General features: G+C 38.5%; 1 protein-coding gene and 1 non-coding gene across 11 annotated transcripts in view; both read right to left on the bottom strand.

The window, feature by feature from the left end:
* Positions 1–12356, bottom strand: part of ZMYM4 (zinc finger MYM-type containing 4) — a 175188-nt gene extending 162832 nt beyond the window's left edge. For 3 of the 10 annotated variants that reach the window (XM_067725440.1, XM_067725441.1, XM_067725446.1), the window contains exon 1: positions 12047–12224. In XM_067725440.1, coding sequence (XP_067581541.1) covers positions 12047–12094 — 48 coding nt within the window. In that variant the 5' untranslated portion in view covers positions 12095–12224. Of the gene's footprint in view, positions 1–11863; positions 11971–12046 lie in introns of those variants that run through there. The other 7 variants (XM_067725447.1, XM_067725442.1, XM_067725443.1 and 4 more) reach the window with 7 other exon arrangements.
* Positions 12357–19623: 7267 nt separating this feature from the next.
* On the bottom strand, positions 19624–19730 carry LOC137220408 (U6 spliceosomal RNA). Its single transcript, XR_010941696.1, has one exon. It is a non-coding gene; the product is annotated as a U6 spliceosomal RNA (small nuclear RNA).
* Positions 19731–21395: the final 1665 nt, after the last annotated feature.

Here is a 21395-nt window from a genome sequence, read left to right as displayed (position 1 = left end):
CGGAATTTTAAAAGACCCCAAGTAGCCAAAACAATCTTGAAAAAAAAACAAAGTTGGAGGACTTACACTTTCCAATTTCAAACTTCCTACAAAGCTACAGTAATCAAAACAGTGTAAACAAGGGACTTCCCTGGCAGTCCAGTGGTTAAGACTCCGTGCTCTTGGGACTTCCCTGGTGGCACAGTGGTTAAGAATCTTCCTGCCAATGCAGGGGATATGGGGTCAATCCCTGGTCTGGGAGGATCCCATATGCTGTGGAGCAACTAAGCCCGTGTGCCACAACTACTGAGCCTGAATTCTAGAGCCCACAAGCCACAGCTACTAAACCCCACGCACCTAGAGTCCATGCTCTGCAACAAGAGAAGCCACCACAATGAGTAGCACGTGGACCGCAACAAAAAACAGCCCCCGCTCGTTGCAACTAGAGAAAACGCACGCGCAGCAACCAAGACCCAACACAACCAAAAATAAATAAATAAATAAAATTTATTTTAAAAAAAGATTCTGCTCTCACTGCCAAGGGCCCAGCTTCAATCCCTGGTCGGAAAACTAAAATCCCCAAGTCGCTAGGGCAAAACAAACAAACAAAAAAACCACAATGAGGGATAAATTAGGAATTTGGGATTAACAGATACATACTACCATATATAAAATAGATAAACAACAAGGACCTGCTGTAGAGCACAGGGAATTATATTCAATATCTTGTAATAACCTATAATGGAAAAGAATCTGAAAAAGATTATATACATGTATAACTGAATCACTCTACTGTACACCTGAACATTGTAAATCAACTATACTTGAAAAAAAATCAGAACTACAATGAATACAACATGATAAATATAATTAATACTGCTGTATGTTACACATGAAAGTTGTTAACAGAATAAGTTCTAAGAGTTCTCATCACAAGAAAAAAAATTTTTTCTATTTAAGTTTGTATCTATACGAGATGATGGATGGTCACTAAATTTATTGTGATGATCATTTCATGATGTATGTAAGTCAGATCATTATGCTGTACACCTTAAACTTATACAATCCTGTACGTCAGTTATATCTCAATAAAACAGGGGGAAAAAACCCGCAATGAGATGCCACTTCACACCCACTAGGATAGCTATTACCAAAAGAAAAGAACAAGCGTTGGAGAGGATGCAGAGAAATCAGAACCCCCATGCGTTGCTAGTAAGAATGGAAATCGGTGCAGTCTCTGTGGAAAGCAGTCTGGTGATTCCTCAAAAAGATAGACATAGAATTTCTATATGACCCAGCAAATCCATTTCTTGGTACATACTCAAAACAACTGAAAGCAGAAACTCAGATACTTGTATGGCAATGGTTACAGCAACGTAAAGGTAGAAACAACCCAAGCGTCAATCGACAGAGGAACAGATAAACAAAATGTGTTACATACATACAATGGACTATTATTAGGCCATTAAAAAAATGAAGTTCTGATACATGCTTCAACATAGATAAATATTGAAAACATTATGCTAAGTGAACTAAGACACCGATGGTCAAATATTTATGATTTCACTTATATGAAATACCTAGAATAGGCAAATTCTGATTAGAATAGGCAGAAAACACACCAAGGGCTGGAGGGAAAGGCAACGGAGAGTTATGCCTTAATGTACATACAAAGTTTCTGTTTGGGATGAAATAGTGGTGATAGTTGCACAACATTGTTAATGTACTTAATGCCACTGAATTATAAACTTTAAATGATTAAAATGATAAATTTTATGTTGTGTATATTTTAAGACATGAGAAATTTTTAAGGTAATTGTTTAAATATAAAATAATAACAATTTTTAAAAAGGATGCAGGTACTAACCTTAAAGACCCTGTTGTAGGCTGAATTGTGGCCCCCAAAAGATATGTCCACCCAGAATCTAAGAATGTGATCTTTTTGAAATAAACTTCTTTGCAGATGTAATTAATATAAAGATCTTGAGATGAAATCACCCTGGATTAGGGTGGGCCCTAAATCCAATGAAGATCATCCTTAGACAGAAAAGAAGAAACAGAGAGAGGAGGCCATGTGAAGGTGGAGGCAGAAACTGGAGGAATGCTGCCACAAAAATCAAAGAACACCTGGGTCCACCAGAGGTTGGAAGAGACAAAGGATTCTTCCCGAGTCTTCAGAGACAGCATGGTCCTGCTGACACCTTGATTTTGGACTTCTGGCCTCCAGAACCGTGCAAAATAAATTTCTGCTGTTTTAAGCCACCAAGTTTCTGGTGATTTGGTATGCCAAATCTAGGAAAATAATACAGATTTTGGTATATACAGGTGGCGTGCTGCTGTAATAAATACCTAAAAATGTGGAACTAACTTTAGAATTGGGAAATGGGTAGAAGGTGGATGAATTTTGAGAAGCATGATAGAAAAAGTCTAGATTGCCTTGAAGAGATGGTTGGTACAAATATAGATATATCTGTATTCACCAATTCTAATGAAGGTTCAGGAAGAAGTGAGGAGCAAAAAAGAGAAAGCTACTATTACTTTAGAGAATACATATACTATGAACAGAATGTTGGAAAAAAATGTTAAGGGTGCTTCTGGTGAGATCTCAGAGGGAAATGAAGAATATGTTACTGAGAACTAGATGGTGATCCTTGTTAGAAAGGAGCAGAAAACTCAGCTGAATTGTGTTCTACTGTTAGGTAGAAGGCAGAACTTGGATGCAATGAACTCGGAGATTTCTAAGCAAAGTGTTGAGGTGAGCCTGGATACTCCTTGCTGCTTATAGGAAAAAGGGAAAGGAAAGAGGTAAACTGAAGAACGAACCATTAAGCAAAAAGGAAACAACTCTTAATGATTTGAGCCTATCTAGATTGCAAAGGATGCTAAAATTAGGAAATCCATTATAAGAAAAGTGTGCTCTAGGGAGAGGGTGAAGGGTGTAGCTGGGCAACCACTTACTGAAGATACTGTGTGTGACTCATGGATCCAATTAATCATCTCAACTTAAGTCAGGAATAGAGATGGGGTTATCCAGGAAAGATCTGTGAAGAACTATCTTTTCTAACTGTGTGGATACCCTTAATATATAGAGGAGACTCACAGGTTTTTGAGCATTATTAAACCAGAAAAAACACGGCCAGACTGTTCTTAAAGGAACAGAGACTAGACAAAGTGGGGGAAAAAAAAACTGACTTCTGGAATTCTATGGGCAGGAAAGAGCTAATAAAATTACTCAGCTGCAAACAAGTGCTACTCTTCAAGAAAAAGAAAAATGACTCCAAAGACAGAGCCACAGACACAAAGGCAGAGGCTAGAGAAGCAGGCCCAAAACAGGGGTCTACAGTGCCTTCATGGACCCAGAGGGCAGAAGATCAAGTCACAGAGAATTATTCTCAGGTCTTGAGAATTATTCTCTTGTCCTTGTGGGTTCTGAACTTGATTAGGACTAGTGATCCCTTTATTCCTTCCATTTTCTTCCTTTTAGAAAAGAAATGTCCATGCTATGCTTGTCCCACAATTGTATTTTGGAAGTAGAAAATTTGTTTTCTGGTTTCACAGGTCCACAAATAAAGAGAAATTTTATTCCAGATGGATCATACCCAGAGTCACACCTATACCTAATTTAGATGGTTGAGATACTGAGATTTGGGACTTTTTGAGCTGATGATATTAGATGAGTTGGGCTTAAAAATTCACGTTGTAATGAGTTGAGACTTTCAGGGTGTTGAGATGAGGTGAATGTACTTTGCATACAGAATAGACATGAAGTTTGGGGACAAAAGGGAGGACTGTAGTGGGTTGAATTGTGGCCCCTAAAAGACATGTCCACACAGAACCTCAGAATGTGTGCAGAATGGGTTTTGCAGATGTAATTAAGGCAAGGATCTTGAGATGAGAGCATCCTGAATTAGGATGGACCCTAAATCCAATGAAGAGTATCCTTAGAAGACACTGAAAGACATAGAGAGAAGGCGGCAGTGTGAAGATGGAGGCAGAAACTGGAGTTATACTGCCACAAATCAAGGAACACAAATCAATCCACAAGAAGCTGGAAGAGGCAAGGAAGGATTCTTTCCTACAGCCTTCAGAGAGAACACTACCTTGCCAACACCTTATTTTCAGACAGTCAGCCTCCAGAACTGTGAGATAACAAATTTCTGTTGTTTTAAGCCAAGTTGGTAGTAATTTGTTATGGCAGCCTTCGGAAACTAATACAGACACCCACTGATCAAAAATTTGACAAATTTAAACATCAAAAAGAATACTAGGGGGCTTCCCTGGTGGCGCAGCAGTTGAGAGTCTGCCTGCCAATGCTGGGGATACGGGTTCGTGCCCCGGTCCGGGAGGATCCCACATGCCGCAGAGTGGCTGGGCCCGTGAGCCATGGCCGCTGAGGCTGCGTGTCTGGAGCCTGTGCTCCGCAATGGGAGAGGCCACAACAGTGAGAGGCCCGCGTACCGTAAAAAAAAAAAAAAAAAAAGAATACTAACCACAATAAATTTAAATATATAAACTATATTAAAATTCATGAGTTCACAGTGGTATCCCCTCCCAAACCTCAACTTTGGGATTTGCTAAGGTATCAATTCATTCTTCTGAAGACTGGTATACAAAGGGGAAAAAATAAGGATTTATTCTGCTTCTCCTGTATAAATGATTTGACAGGGTAACCAAATAATTGATAAAGGAACTCTTTATGAAAGAATTTCAGTGAATAAATATAGGAGAGATGATAGAAAATCACTCTTCTAATGAAATAGTGGATGTAGGCAACAATCATCAATGGCTGATAAATCCATTAGGTGAAAAGTTAAGAACTATGTTGGATTCTGCTGACAGAACCTAAACTGATCAATTTTAGTATCACTAAGTGTGACACATATAAAACAAATGAAATGGTAAATCTCATTTGGATAGTGATTTAAACAAACCAATTGTAAAAAGACATTTAAAGGATCAAAGAAATCTGAACTGGATTAAGGAACTCTTAATTTTGTTAGGTATAACAGTACTGTGGTTGTATTTTTCTTTAATTTTTATGTTAGAAATACATACAGAAGTACTTATAGATTAAATGATGTGATACCTGAGACTTCTTTGAAGTTATTTCATAGAAAGGAAGGAAAGAAGGGAGGGAGGGAGCAAGGAAAGAAAGGAAAGAAAGGAAAGAAAGAAAGAAAAAGAAAGGAAGGAAGAAGTTAGATGAAACAGGAATGGCAAAATATGGATAACTGTTTAGTTGCCTCCTAGAATGATGCAATTAAGAATTTGCAGCATCACCTAATAGAGTGACTATACGTCCTAATTAGTACAGGACAGTCCCAGTTCATGGCTATTGTCCCACTGTAATTATTAAATAGCACACCCTTTCATTCTTAAAATTGTCTGATGGGAAATAAATTATACAATCACTCTATTTATGAATTTTTCTTTCCAAAGAAACTGAACCTAAATCTCATAAAGCTCTACCAATTCAAGTTCTCAACCTTGGCTGCAGACTGAAATCACTTGGGAAATTTTTTAAAATACTGATGCCTAGAATCCACCCTATGAATTCTGATTTAATTGACCTAGGAATCAGGATATTTAAGAGCTCGCCACGTAATTCTAATGTTTCAGCCAAAATAGAGAACCACTGCTCTATATCTAACTATTTTGTGGAAAATATGAAGGGTAATTGAACGCGTTAAACACCACGAGAATTCGATCAGCCAAAACCAGAATGCGGTAAATTCTCCTGGACAAATAAGCTAGTTTTTTTAAACAAATAAATAGCATGAGAAAAAGTGCAGGGGCTATAGGGGACAGGGGATGGGGGGATGGTTAAAGTTAACAGAAACTTAAGAGACATATAAACCAAATGAAATGGTAAATCTCATTTGGATAGCGACTTAAACAAACCAATTGTAAAAAGACATTTAAAGAATCAGAGAAATCTGAACTGGATTAAGAAACTCTTAATTTTGTTAGGTATGATAGTATTGTGGTTGTATTTCTTTTTAATTATCTGTTAGAAATACATACAGAAGTATTTATAGATTAAATGATGTGATACCTAAGATTTCTTTGAAGTTATTTAATCAAAGAAAGAAAGGAAAAGAGAAATGAAGGAAGAAGTTGGATGAGACAGGAATGGCAAAATGTTAATAACTGTTTAGTTGTCAAAACTGGGTATTAAGAACATGGGGTTTATTGTACCAATCTATATTTTATATTCTATATTGATATGGAATTGTGAAACAAAGTTTTTTAATTTTCCTATAAATGTGTAGTATGCATGTGAGTGTATATATATAAATCTGTAAGACATTTTGGGAAATGTAAAGAAAGATGAACACATATGATCTTTGACCTCAAAGATTAGTGGGTAGCCTATATGTTGGACAAAAAAGGTTTGTTCAGGTACTGTCTTTGGTCAAAGGCAGGAAGGCAGCTAACTCAAGATTCTGGGAGGCCAGAACGATAAGAATGAAATTAAAATAACATTATAAGTATTCCCTAAGCATAAGAAAGGGAGTGTGGGTATATTATTGTTAAATACCAGAGGATGAACATAACCAGACTTTGAAAAGCCCATGCTCTTACTATTGGGTTGAGCCATATGAAAAGGCATTTCTGTACGTCAAATATTAGCAACTTTGTATGGCAGAGCCCAATACTATGTTAAAATGCTTTCTTTTTCTTTCTTTTGCTAAAATAATTACATACTGTTAACTCATAGTAAAATAATCAGAATATTTAAGGGAAATGTCAGTCTTTTTTAAAAAGTAGTAGTAGTTAGTCTTCTTTAAAAGTTGGTCTCCTAATACAGAACTCAAAAATATCTTCTAAATATCCAGAGAAATGGCAATTGTACATTTATCTATTTATATTCTCTTTAGTATATAAAAAATCATTCCATTTTCAAAGGAAGCACATAGCTTTATCTTTAAAATGAATCATAGTTTTAAAATATTTGGTATATATTTCTTAAAAATAAACATGTGAACTGCATATGTTTTAAGGTTATCTCATATATTCCATAGGCAGAAAGTTAATTTGATGCTTCCTGAGAAGTAATTTACATCGATTTGATTTAAATATAATTCAATGTTTTTTGTTTTGTTTCTTCCTGGTTTTTTTCGGGGGGAGGCCGCACCGCGCAGCACGCAGGATCTTAGTTCCCCAACCACGGATCGAAGCCAGCGCCCTCTGCAGAGGAAGTGCGGAGTCTTAACAACTGGACCACCAGGGAAGTCCCTAATTCAATATTATTTTAACAACCAAAAATTCCAAATAATGAATTCTGAACCTATACTATTATTTACACATATTACTATATATCATATATATTAATAACTAATGTATGTTTTTTAATTACTGCATGTTATTATAATGAATTCTAACCTATACTGTTTATCAAACAGTACAGTTTTTCAAATGGTACTTGATCCTGGTTTAGCCTATTATATCATGACCTTGAGCTCTCTCTGTGCTGCGGTTTCCTCATTTATAAAATGGGACAATAATAGTAACTACTATTTATGGAGTTAATGAGGATTAAAAAACATACTACATATAAAATATTTAGAATGACTGGAAATTAAAATGTTTATAAATACCAGGTATTATCATTATTTACAGAAGCCTCTGCTAGTTACAAGAGGGACACTGTGAAAACAATACAGGATCACTGTCAACACTAGAATGGTCTCTTCGAAATGCTCTCTATACGAAGAGCCAATGCATTCTTAAAGTAGATAACTTACACTATGTACACATGATCTGCAAATATTTTTAATGATATGTACCACCATGTTTTTAAGCAACACATTTAGCCAAAAGATAAAAAGTTCATTAAGGAATTAAGAGGGATAAACCTTTTGCAATTATTTTATTATAAAATATTAAAATAACAGAAATCCAAAACAAAACTCCATAATTCCATCAGTAGTAAAGTCAATGTTTTCATTTGTTCATGTTATTTTCTATCCCTGTCAACATGCACTTTCAATTTTTACATACTTACAATAACAAAGTAGATTACATTTTCACTTAATATTATACCCCGAGTATTTTTCCATTTTGCAAAATTCTGCCCCTTAGTCTCACTTTCCTTTCTCATCCCCACCTGCTGAAGGTAATCAATGGTAACAGCCTGACATGTGTCCTCCACAAGTTTCTCCAAGCTCATACATATACAAGTATAGACACATATGTGAGGAAGAAAGATCACTTTGTTTTTACAAAAATGGAAGCATACTACTTATACATATGCTTTCTCTTTCTATTAAGCATGCCAAATACATATACCTCAAATTTAACATACAGAAAAGTTTAAGTATGAAAATGGACACAACTTACTAGACCAGGTAATAACACATACATTTACAAAAGTTATTATTATTTTGTATGTAACCTTTGAAAAGATAAAGGGATTTCACAAAAAAATATGGCCACCAGATTTAGTTAGATCTCATGCTTCTAATAGTTTATTATAATAACCATGCATAAAATAACCCCTCTACTTACAAGCCTACGCAATGAATTTTAAAACTTATTTCAGAAAATAAAAATTTTACAGTCTTTAAAAAACACATAAATAATATCTCAAAAGTATCCTGACTTTAAAGTAAGAGAGTGTGAATGTGTGTGTATAATACTGGCTTTCAGGGACTTCCCTGGTGGTCCAGTGGTTAAGACTTCGCCTTCCAATGCAGGGGGTGCGGGTTTGATCCCTGGTCAGGGAGCTAAGATCCCACATACGTCATAGCCAAAAAACCAAAACAACATAAAACAGAAACAATATTGTAACAAAATTCAATAAAGACTTTAAAAATGGTCCACAACAAAATAAAAAACCTCAGTGTCTTAAAAAAAAAAAATATATTGGCCTTCATTTGAACTTGGTTCTTTCTAAGGCAGAGATGATAGATGGATGTAGTGCTCACCCACCCACATATTCAGCTTCCCCGTGTTCACAAACTGAGAGACTGGCATTCAGATATAGTCTGAATACAATCAAATCAATCTTACCTAATTAATACCTATTGTCCTAAGTGCCCACAAACATAAGACACCAGGCAGACCTACAAAGAGTTTAAGGTTGTTAACTCAATGGTTTTAAAACACACTCTCCCATCTAACCGTAATCCAGAACGATCACAAGATCCTTAAATCTGGATTCTCAGAAGAGAATTTAGGGTGTAAAGGGTGATATGAAAGATAACTGAAGGTCCCAGAATTACAAACCAGATAACTTGGTACCCAAGCCATAGAGCCTCTAATGCAACAGGTAAACTTTTCTTACCAAAAATCCATTTTTGAGTTCCTATTATGTGAAGGTCATAGGTGTTGGAGATGCAAAAAGCATATAATGGCCCTACCCTTATGGAGTTCACAATATAGCAGAAGAGTCAGAATATATAATTCTAAATTATCATAAATACCATATACCACAGCACAATGCCTAGCATATAGTTCATGAACTAGCACAGGTACTCAACAATTTTTTGTGACTTATGATTATAAAAGTCAAAGGCAGTAAGCATCATAAATACAATACCATGTCATCAATGAAACTTCAGATTAAATAATCTAAACTTATTATCTAGGCCTAACTACCTCAAGGCAGACTATTTTATAAGATACTGTACTTTTGTACACAGTCCCCACTAATTTGCTTGGAGTACACATATGGAATCCACGTGGAGTTTAAGCACAGGCACAGACGAAAAATGAAGGAAAAAAGCACATGCACCATGTGTACCATTTAAGACAACTCTACTGAACATTCTAACCAAACTATCAAAACCAAAATGGATTATGGAGCCTAAAAGACACTGACTGTAACCTTCCTCCACAATGAAACTGGTAAAATAATGGGGAAAACCTGTACGAGTGCTCTGTATATTACATACTGTTAAAATATAATAAAAGTTTAGGGCTTCCCTGATGGCACAGTGGTTGGGAGTCCGCCTGCCAATGCAGGGGACACGGGTTCTTGCCCCGGTCCGGGAAGATCCCACATGCCGTGGAGCGGCTGGGCCCGTGAGCCATGGCCGCTGAGCCTGCGCGTCCGGAGCCTGTGCTCCGCAACTGGAGAGGCCACAGGAGTGAAAGGCCCGCGTACCGCAAAAATAAAATAAAATAAAATAAAATAATAATAAAAGTTTAGACTGCTACCAGTGTGGCACCTTTTAAGTATATTAGAAGAGAAAGAAGTATTTAATATCTAGTTGAATTTGTTACCAAAGCACACAGATGTTTTCTAAAACATTCTATCTTATACTGTGAATGACAACAGCACTAGTATTAACTGGATTCAGAGACCTCCTTGAATAAACATTACACATCTAAAATAATTTATTCTTTATATTTTAATTGGTGGACCACATGCCATACGCCTTCACTCAAGCATAATGAGGATCCAGTTTAAAACTGGCTCACAGCATGAAGAACAATTTAAATTTTCAAAACACATGCATTCCATAACCAATATTTATACTAAGTGAACTATTTGGACATACTATCACATGGCTTAATTTGTCCTATGTATGAGGAAGATCTAATTATTGCATGAGGAAGATCTAAAATTTTATAAACCTAAGACTATCAACAATAAATTTTAATTGCTCAATACTACAGTGAAATGCATTAAAATAAGAACTGATGAATAAAGAGATAAATGTGGATTAATACGTGATAAAACAAGTATAGTAAAATGTTAACGGTAGACTCTAGATGGTGGATACTATGGACACTCCCTGTAAATTTTTTCAGCTATGTAGTTAAAAATATTTTCCTAATCAATTGTGGAAAAAATACTGCTTGACAACTCCCTCGTTATTTACCATTTAAGCTTTTAAGGAGAGAAACACAGATTTTAAAAACTATGTGGCATGCAAAACAAGCACCGTAGTTGGGACAAACATGGATTCAAATCCCAGCTCAACCTCTTAACTATCTGATCTTAACTATTTAACCCCTCTACGCTTACATTTCCTCATCTGCAAAATGTGTTTTACATAGTAAATGTGAGGTTTAATTCTTCCTATAAAGCACAGTGCCAGGCACATGGTAAGCACTCAAAATGTTAGTTGTATTATCTATATGAGATTGCTAACTTTATGATAAATCGAAAGGGCGTTCTCAATAAAGATTACGCAGTAATTTTTTAGGCAGTTAGCTTAACACTAACTTCATTTTGATACCATTCACAAAAAGGAAGATTCCTGGTAGTAAACTTACTGCTTAACACGCTAAGCGGGAGGGCGGCGGGGGGTAAAAGAAAAAATCTAAAAATACTGCTCAATCGACAGTACTGTATTATTCTCCATCTGAAAAAAAAAAATCACTCAGAATTAAATAAGAAAAGTTTCAAGACAAACTTTAAAAGGCACTCAACAACTATGTGGAATTGGCTTCGCCTCTGCAGGTTGTTTGGGTACATCCTTGATATGACAAAACTTGTCACACTCTTCCCCGTTCTTAAATGTTGGTAAAGGGGCTAGACTAGAAAATGACATTCATAGTTGCCAAAATCTTTCTCATACATCAGGGCATGCCAACGACCCCACTTCTTCTCAGGTAAGAGCACCACCTCCACCTTGGTCTTGATAACGGTTGGTGGGGGGGGGGGGGGAGAGTGGAAAGGAGGCAGGAAAATGAATTCGCGATGGTATCACCGAAGACCCCTCCACCACTCATTCCCGCCACCACCACCCCCACCTGAGCTCTCTCCTGTTAAACTTCCAGACTCTGGTTCACCAAAGATGCACTTAAGTATCTGACACCTTCCCTCCCCTGACCCAAATAACCCACCCCCAGTGTTGGAAAAATAAAGAAACCCAAACAACAGCCCCCGCCCCTCCCCCTCCCAACCAGCAGCAAATCTTTGTCCCACCTGCCGAAGGACCACTCTAAGCGCGCTCCAGACCCAAGGTTGCCTCAGTCCTGCCCGCAACCTTTCCCCAACCGGGCCTCGGCTACCCCTCCACGAGACTACGCATGGCCCATTCCCGGCCCCGGCCCCGGGACGCGGCCCCCGCCCCGCCCCCCGCCGCCCGCCGCCCGAGTTCTGCCTCACCTCACCTACCCTCTTTCGGGGGCTGGACTCCACCTCTCTCTCCGCCATGTTGAGCCCCGCTCGGAACCACTGCGGCTCCCAGCGCTGTGGCGGCGGAACCTCTCGGGCCCCCGGCCCCCGCCCACACTGCAGGCACGGCCGCCTCGCGGCAGCTTCCCCGGACCTGGCCGAGCCTGGCGCTTACAGTGGGGAGGGGGCGGATGCCGCGCGCCGGGTCGGAGATCTTGAGATCCCACGGGTGCGCGCGTAGGCGGTAGGGCCTGCCCGGGAAAGGGGGGGGGCCGGGACTCGGGGGGTTAATGGCCTCCAAGGGGCCCCGTGAGTAGGATTATTTTCTCTCAGAGAAATTCCTCCGCCTGCGGTTTCTTAAAGGGATCACCAAACCAGCCCCTTGCGCGCGCCCTTGATGCGCAGGCGCACCCTAAGCCCCTCCTTCCTTTCCCACCAAGCCCCCGGTCCCGAGCGTGCGCGTTGAGTGGCCCAGGGTAGGCCAAATCCTGCAAGTCTTTTTGCAGCCAGCAGCTGCTCCCACTACTCAACTATGGCCGCTCCCTTAAAGGGACCATGACTCAGTGATGAAGGAGGAATGAAAGAAATTAGTAAAAGGGCTGTCTGGAGTATTGCGTGAAATGTCAGTGAGGGGTCCAGATCACCATCTTACACCTGACTGCAGAGATACCATTGTAAGGGGAAGATGGTGGTGAGCTGAGGTTCACAGTGGACCTCTGAATGTGAAGAATCCCAAGCAATGAGGGAACAAGCCAGTCATCTCAAGAAGATCCAGCTTGCCTGCCTTTAGACAGCCCGATCTGAAGCACAGGACATAGACTATTAAGGGCCAACTTTGATAGCCTAATGTCAAAGCCAAATCCTTTGGTGATTTTGAAGACTGAACAAACAACTGGAGATAATTTCCCCGGTAGTAATTTGTCCTTTGAATATCTAAATCGAGAAGGATCTCAGGAACCATCTACTGTGAAGTTCCCAATGGTAAAAGTGCAGCCTGGTCAGGGGAAGTAATTTGCCCCAAAGCATGTAGAGGTTGGTGTGAAATTAGAATCAAGACTTGAGTATCAACCCTCCAAGGTTTTCAATGCACCAAGCTGTCTTCGAAACAAGAAATAAATTCATTTTAATCTAGAAGATTAAAAATGAAAGTTCATGATATTTCAAGAATACTGTAATTATCCTCTGAAGATGTGTGATGGTTTGCAAATATTGTGTGTCCTCATTCACCTCCACCGAAGGAACTTTGAGAATCTGACTCAAAGCATGAGCATCTTATTCTCTAAGCAGAAAATTGGGAAGGAGATTTGGGTCTATCTTGCCCTGAAACCAGAGCTGAAGATGGCTGAAGAAAATGAGGGCTTGATCCATTCCTCTTCATCCATTCCAGTGCCCCACCCTCAGATGGAGAAAAATTGCCCTAATGGAGTTATAATGATAGCTTCGGGGCAATCATATAAGAAAGAAATACAAAGAATTTGCTTCCTGAAAGGCATTCCCCATGATGAGATATATTCAAATGCAAAGGAGCAACTCATAAAATTACAGGATAATGAGATAATAACTTTTGTGTGTCACTTTAACTTTTATATGTTACTTGGTAGCTGTTTTGAAACTAAGAAGTTTCCTAATCCATCACATTTTGCTGAAAACTCTCTGTGAGATTGCTAGAAGTTTCCATGCTGGTCTTTGCTTACTCTTGTTCACCTTTAATTTCACTTTTGGGTAGGAAAGAGGAGAGAAAGCCATAAATAAATAAATAAATAAGTGTTATCGTAGCCAGAATTTAAAAGAAACGTCAGACCCTTCAGTTCCATGTTAAGAACAAGAAGGAATTCAAAAGAGAAGCCAAGAGGGCCTCCCTGGTGGCGCAGTGCTTGAGAGTCCGCCTGCCGATGCAGGGGACACGGGTTCGTGCCCCGGTCCGGGAAGATCCCACATGCCGGGAGCGCCTGGACTCGTGAGCCATGGCCGCTGAGGCTGCGCGTCCAGAGCCTGTGCTCCACAACGGGAGAGGCCACAACAGTGAGAGGCCCACGTACCGCAAAAAAAAAAAAAAGAGAAGCCAAGAAAAGATAGTTCCAGGGAATTTGGGTACATAAAAGGTCTAGTCATTTCCTTCTAATAAAATCTGGCGGCTTAAAATGGAGTTGCTAAATTTAAAGTGGAAATGGAGAAGCCATACGCCTGTTCACCCAGCTTCCCCCTTGCACTCATTGTTCTCCTTCTTTCATGCCCCCACTGTTAGAGAAATGTTCTGTTTCTCAGAATACAGTTTAAAGCCATTGATTTCCTCCACATTTTAAAGACGGAGCCACTGAGGCCCAGAGATAAGATGTGACTTGCTTGAGATCACACAAAGGATTAGGAACAATATCAGGACTGGAACAGAGCCTAGGGCTGTCTCCTATATCAGACTGTTTCTAGAGGTATTGGGAGTGTGTTGGGTCTTGAACAGTAGGCAAGATTTATGCATTCCAGATAATATACAAGCATACCATGAGCGTTCAGAGCAATCATCCATGTGGGGGGAAGGAGAGAATAGAAAACCACCACTTAGTGAGCACTGCAAGGTTAAGTGGTTTTTTTAAGTGACAGTCCAATATCATTCAGCAGAGAAGCCAAGTCAGAATTCAAAGCCTTTGTCTTTCTAGCTTATGCAAATATATCATAAACAGGAGGTTGCAGATTGGTGGTTTTGCAGACAAATTTTTCTCACAGTCATGTATTTGGTTTGCACCATGTACAGTTTAGTCAGGTTACTTGCTCTGTGTCTCAGTTTCCTCATCTGTAAAATAGGTTTTTGGGATAATTAGTTAATACCTCTAAGTCTCTTAGAACACTTTTGGTTCCTAACAGCAAAAGAGCATATTATTTTATATATTTTTATAATTTTTAAATTAAGATATTGATTATATGCCAACATTTAAAAAGGGATATTTCACGTACTAATCCAATTTTCTGACTTCTCTTTAAAAAATGTAGAATATAATGGTGTAATATTTTGTGAATATCAAACTGATTGATTTTAATTTTCTTCTTTAAATTATGTTCCATTATAGACTATTGTCTGAAGTAGCTCTGAGACTTATTTCCCTAATCAGGAGAGACTAGAATAGGCTTAGTGGAGAGAAAAAGAATTTGCTAAATTTCCTTAATTCTGTTTAACCTATGAAGTTCACATCGTAAGAATCTCATATTCTCCCACATTCCAGAGGAGATACTCCTTCCATCTAGGACAGCTCTGCCATGAACCTGTGACATAGGGAAGTAAAAGAAAAGCCTGACTCTTAATTAAAAGGTAGAGGGAAGAAGGAAGAGAGAGATAAGAGAGGCAACGACTGAGAGACACATGCCTCTGTCTTCCCACAGAATTCCATATACAAAATTAGATACAGGGTTTTGGAAGGAGCTCTGCAAGTGAGGGGCCCTTAGCTCCAGTGTGATATGGAATGTATCCAGAAGTTCCCAAACACCCTGTGGAGGAATAGGGAAGGTAGCCAAGAGAACTGGCTGGCGAGAATAGGGGGAGGTAGCTTTGAAGATCGGGCTGGGAACAAAAAGTAGTTATAGCCAGATCTCAGGAAGAACTGGTTTGCCCCCATGTTCTCAGCAAGCTTAGTGAGGCCAAGCTACAAGATAGACTGCTCGCGATGAACAGGTTGTTGAGCATCCAGAGAAGTCAGAGAATAGTACAAGGACACAAAATGGATCCAAGGTCTCAGGCTTCCTCAGCAATATAACGCTTCCTACACGCCAACAACGCTATTTTAGGGACATGTGCAGAAGCAGAGAGAAGTTGTAGGAAATACTTGGTGTTTCTTCCCCAAAGAGGTTATTACCTAAAGGAATTTCATCTGTCAGATTCAAATATGTCTTAAACAAAATTACATGCTTAGATATATTAGATAAATTCTGAGAATGTTAAGAAGAAAATAAAACAGGGTGCTGGGATAAAAAGTGACTAGAGTAGGACTACTTTAGTTATTTAGTTTCTGAACAACTTCTAAACCTTGGTTGTGGGAACATGAACAAGTACAACAGAAGGGGAGTTGGGCACCCTTCTTGTGGACTGCCACTTGTAGAGGGACACCTTCCTTCTTTCCCTGCTACCTGGTGGGACAGTTTCAAGAATTCCATAGTTATAAGGCTTGTAGAAGATCTTAATTTTCCTCCTCTCTATCCCCTGCCCTCACTGGAATACGAGGAGGAACAGTAATGTCTTGCTGTCTGTCTCTGGCTGCTTCCTTGAGTTTCTTGATGCCATAGGAACCTGTCTTCCCAGATAGAAATGATCTACCCTGTATAGACTCTTATGTGCCCTTGCTGGGAACTGGGACATAGTCAATTGATTCAAGGCTCATAAGAGAACAGATTCTTACATTATACAATGTAGGGGTTCTCTGTCAGCCACTGAGTGACCTTGGGCCAGTCACTTTACCTTTATGGACCTCAATGTTATAATGTAAGGTGATTAGATTAGTTCAGATAGGGTCTCACTGGGAGCTCCAATTACTTGGTAATGACAGCTGGGGGCATTATGCAGAAAACATCTGTTGGGCCACATTTAGGTTCAGTAATTGATTAGTGATGTCTGCCACAGATGAGACGGGGTGGAGGGGAGCTACATTGCCCATCACATATCCCATCCCTAAGTTAAATGCTCTACTAATTATTCCTAATTCTAGATTTCTTTGATTCTATAAACTCATGTGACTGCTGTTGAGATAAAGCAATTAAATTTCACTGTTTTAAGCATTTGCGGTTGTGTCAGTGGGAATGCAGAGAAGGAATGGAAAAAAAGTTGATCCTCCAATTTGACGCTGCCCTTTGCGTAATGAAGACTTAGAAATCTGGTCTATAGCTTTTCTTTGAAACAAAGCCTTTTAATTAGCTGAAGAAGAAAAACAAAACCTGGAGAAGGATTCTTTTGTTAAAGGATAACCCCTGTTTTTCTTGTCCTAAAATGGAGAAAATACTGCTTATCTCCTTTTCACATACCAGGCCATTGTGCAGAAAGTTCTGACTTAAAGAATGACCTTCAAATATTATTTTTTAAAAAATTAAATTAAAAAACAATTTAAAGATTCTCATTCTGAAATGAGGAAAATGGAAAAACTAAAATTAAGCAAGTAATAAAATATATTTCTGTTCCTTTTTGAAAGAATAAAAAATAATAGTGAAAAGGACCATGGAAACTTTTCAGCTTCAAGGACTTATGTGCCTGAGGAGTGTAGTTCAGAGGACTGAATACATAAATATAAATATAATTAACATCTATCTACCAAAAATATTAGGAAAAAGGGTGACTATTCAGTTTAACGGGTAGTTAATATGTATGTTGTGCGTGAATTAATGTTCAAAAATTTAGAATACGAGAGTATAATTCACATAAAAAACTATTCAGACTACAATTTAATCTTGCTTTGGTGGTTTGAAGACATTCCAAGATTTTGCAGTGCTGCTGGGTCATCAAGTCAAACATACTAGCTCTCTAACAGAAGGTATGGGGGGCTGGGCTGACTCATTCCTGACTTACATCTTGACATACATTGGAAAAATAAGGGACATTTTGTTTGTCATTTTTCAAAAAAGTAGTATTCAGGAAATAGAGGAAAAATTGTTACTGATTTGAAGTTATTTGGATTCCTTATGACAAGTTTACTGTACCTTTTATTAACAGAATGTCCCCATTTTCAATTCAATTTTTTCAGAAGTGTCCTTTATACAAATCTCCTATCACAGATATTTAGAAGGGTATAACGCCTAAACAATGAGTGCACATTGTATTGTCTTCATGTGAACAAGATATTTTCCCCATTTGCCTTCACAAAAAGTGACCCAGTAAGGCATGAATGTACTCCAGGTGTGTGAGAGAGGCTCAGAAGAGAGTCAGCTTTACAGGGCCTGGAAGATGGGAAATTTCCCTGGTGGAATTTCATCCACCACATAATTCATTGGCTGCCTCTATTGATATCTTCAGTCCAGACCTTTATCGGAGCTCTAGAACCTCATATCCACTGCATGATGATTTAACATAATTTATTTATTTGCAAGCCTGGCACATGCCAGAAATTAGGCACGTTATTAGGCACATTATCTTATAAATAAGATAATGACTGATATGGACATATAATTAGACAATTAAACTGGGTGGTAAGAGAGAAGTGAGTCCAGTATGATAGGGAGCACAGAGGAAGGGTACCCAAGCTTTGTAGGCTCCAGTTATTACAAGTATGTTTCAACTTGAGCTCATTAACTTTGTTCCCACCCAAACTTATACTTCAAGAAACTAAAAGCTGATGAAATGCAAACTATGGGGACCTGACATGACTTGTGAGAACCTAAAAATCCTTTCAAGGCAACACTATACCATATGGGGAATTGTGGGTCAAGAGAGTTCTTTTTAAGATGGGATTCATTAAAGCATATTAAAAATAGTAAAGCATCACCAAACATATTAGAAAGGTCAAATGAACCACACAACATCAAAGACCTCTGCCTCCAAGATGGCACAAGCTATGGAGACAAGGCTGAAAGAGCAAATAAAGGCCAGGAAGTGGATGATGAGGTGGGTCAAAAAGAGGAAATCATGCATCATGGGGTCAAGCCATCTTTAGAAGCCAATGCTCCATCCAACATTTAATCTTTGGGAAATGCATTCTGTAGAGTTGTCATAGTTATTGGCTTCTTTCAGTGAAAGAAGGTAAATATCACTGTACTGCTGCTGGTATAAACCTTGTTCTTCAGGTCATAGCAGAGGGGGTAAAATTCAAGACTAACAAGGATATATTAAAGGTGAGCATATTTAACGCTGATGAGTTAGGTATTTTGAAATTTCAGAAAGAAAAGATCAATGGCATAGCCTGGCAAGTGGCAATAATTGTCGTAGGCTAGCTGAATAATTATGAGATATTTTTATTTTCTACCATAACAATAACGATAATAACATTGCTTTCAATAATATGAAAATTATTTTTCAAAAGGAAAGTTCCAAAGGCTTATATTTTATTTTATTTTATTTATTTATTTGCGGTACGCGGGGCTCTCACTGCTGTGGCCTCTCCCGTTGTGGAGCACAGGCTCCGGACGCACAGGCCCAGTGGCCATGGCTCACGGGCCCAGCCGCTCCGCAGCACGTGGGATCCTCCCAGACCGGGGCACGAACCCGTGTCCCCTGCATTGGCAGGCAAACTCTCAACCACTGCGCCACCAGGGAAGCCCAAAGGCTTATATTTTAAAAATATTTTTTTTATTTATTTGGCTGCACTGGGTCTTAGTTGTGGCACGTGGGATCTTCATTGCGGCATGCAGGATCTTGAATTGCAGCACGTGGAATCTTTTAGTTGAAGCATGTGGGCTCATAGTTGTGGCATGTGGACTCTTTGTTGTGGCACGCAGACTTCTTAGTTGTGGCATGCAGACTCTTATCTGTGGCTTGCGTGCAGGATCTGGTTCCCCAACCAGGGTTCGAACCCAGGCCCCCTGCATTAGGAGTGTGGAGTTTTACCCACTGGACCACTAGGGAAGTCCAACTCAATGGGATTTTGTTTTGTTTTGTTTTGTTTTTTTAAAATATGGAACACTTCACAAATTTGTGTGTCATCCTTGCACAGGGGCCATGCTAATCTTCTCTGTATCATTCCAATTTTAGTATATGTGCTGCCGAAGCGAGCACTCAATGGGTTTTATAAATTGTGATAAAACACACATAATATAAAATTTACCACTTTACCATTTTAAGTGTACAAATGGTATTAAGTACATTCGCATTGTTCTGCAACCATCACAACCGTCCAATTCAGGAATTCTTTTCATCTTGCAAAACTGAAATCTGTACCTAGTAAACAATAATGCCCAATTGCTTGATGAATTTTTAAAACATCAAACCAGCTCTCAGGTCAATAAATAAAATACTACCAGCCTCCTTAAAGCCCTTCTAACTCTCTCCTTTTAGTAACTAAACTCACACACAAGGGGGTGATTTTTAGCTGGGTTGCTTCTAACTATGACAATTAGATAAAATAATGGTATCGTACTGTTAACTTAATTCCTTTGAATTAGTTAAGGAGGCTGAACTCTTTAAAATATGACTTTGACCATTTGCATTTCTTCTTTAGAAATTGGTATTACATTATCTTATTTAATCCTCACAAAACATAGTGAGATAAAAATAAATGAAGCCAAGACTTGTTTCTTTGAAAAGATCAACAAAAGTGACAAAACGTTAGCTAGATTGACTAAGAAAAAGGAGAGACGATTCAAATAACTAAAATGAGAAATGATAGTGGGGACATTACTACTGACACCACAGAAATAAAAAATATTATAACAGAGTACTATGAACAATTATACGCCAATAAATTGGATAACCAGATGAAATGGATAAATTCCCAAACACACATAACCTACCAGGACAAAACAATGAAGAAAAAAATCTGAACCAATTAGGAGATTGAATCAGTAATAATAAGAAAACCCTCAACAAAGAAAAGCCCAGGACCATATGTCACCACTGGTGAATTCCACCAAACATTTACAGAATTAACAACAATCCTGCTCAATCTCTTCCAAAAAGTTGAAGAGGAGAGGATACTTCCTAATGCATTCTATTAGGTCAGCATTACCCTAATGACTAAGCCAGACAAAGAGACTACGAGAAAACAAAACTATAGACCAATATCCCTTATGAAAACTAAAGCAAAAATCTTCAACAAAATACTAGCAAACTAAATTCAACGGCATACTAAAAGGATTATACACATGACCATATAGGATTTAGTCCTAGAATGCAAGGATGGTTCAATGTATGAACATGGTTCAATGTATGAACATCAATCAATGAACATCAATCAATCAGCACCACATTAACAGAATAAAGAAAATAAACCACATGATCAACTCAAGCGATGCAGAAAAAGCATTTGACTAAATATAACAAAATTTTATGATAAAAAACATTCAACAAACAAGGAATAGAAGGACAGTATCTCAATATAATAAAGACCACATATGAAAACCCACAACAAACAGCATACTCAATGGTGAAAGACTAAAAGCTTTTTCTCTAAGATCAGAAACAAGACAAGGATGCCCCTTTACCACTTATATACAATAGAGTAGTGGAAATCCTAATTGGAGCAATTAGATAAGAAAAAGAAATGAAAGGCATCCAAATTGGAAAGGAGTAAGTAAAATTTTCATAGATGATTTTACAGACACATGATCTTAAATGTGGAAAACTCTATAGATTACAAACACACATACATACACACAAACTGTTAGACCTAATAAATGAATTCAGCGAAGTAACAGGATACAAAGTTAACACAAAAATCAGTTA

Source organism: Pseudorca crassidens, chromosome 2 (genome assembly GCF_039906515.1).
Source record: "Pseudorca crassidens isolate mPseCra1 chromosome 2, mPseCra1.hap1, whole genome shotgun sequence".
Lineage (NCBI taxonomy): Eukaryota > Metazoa > Chordata > Mammalia > Artiodactyla > Delphinidae > Pseudorca > Pseudorca crassidens.
The sequence above is the reverse complement of the archived record's forward strand: the minus strand, read 5'-3'. Positions and strand labels throughout refer to the sequence as shown.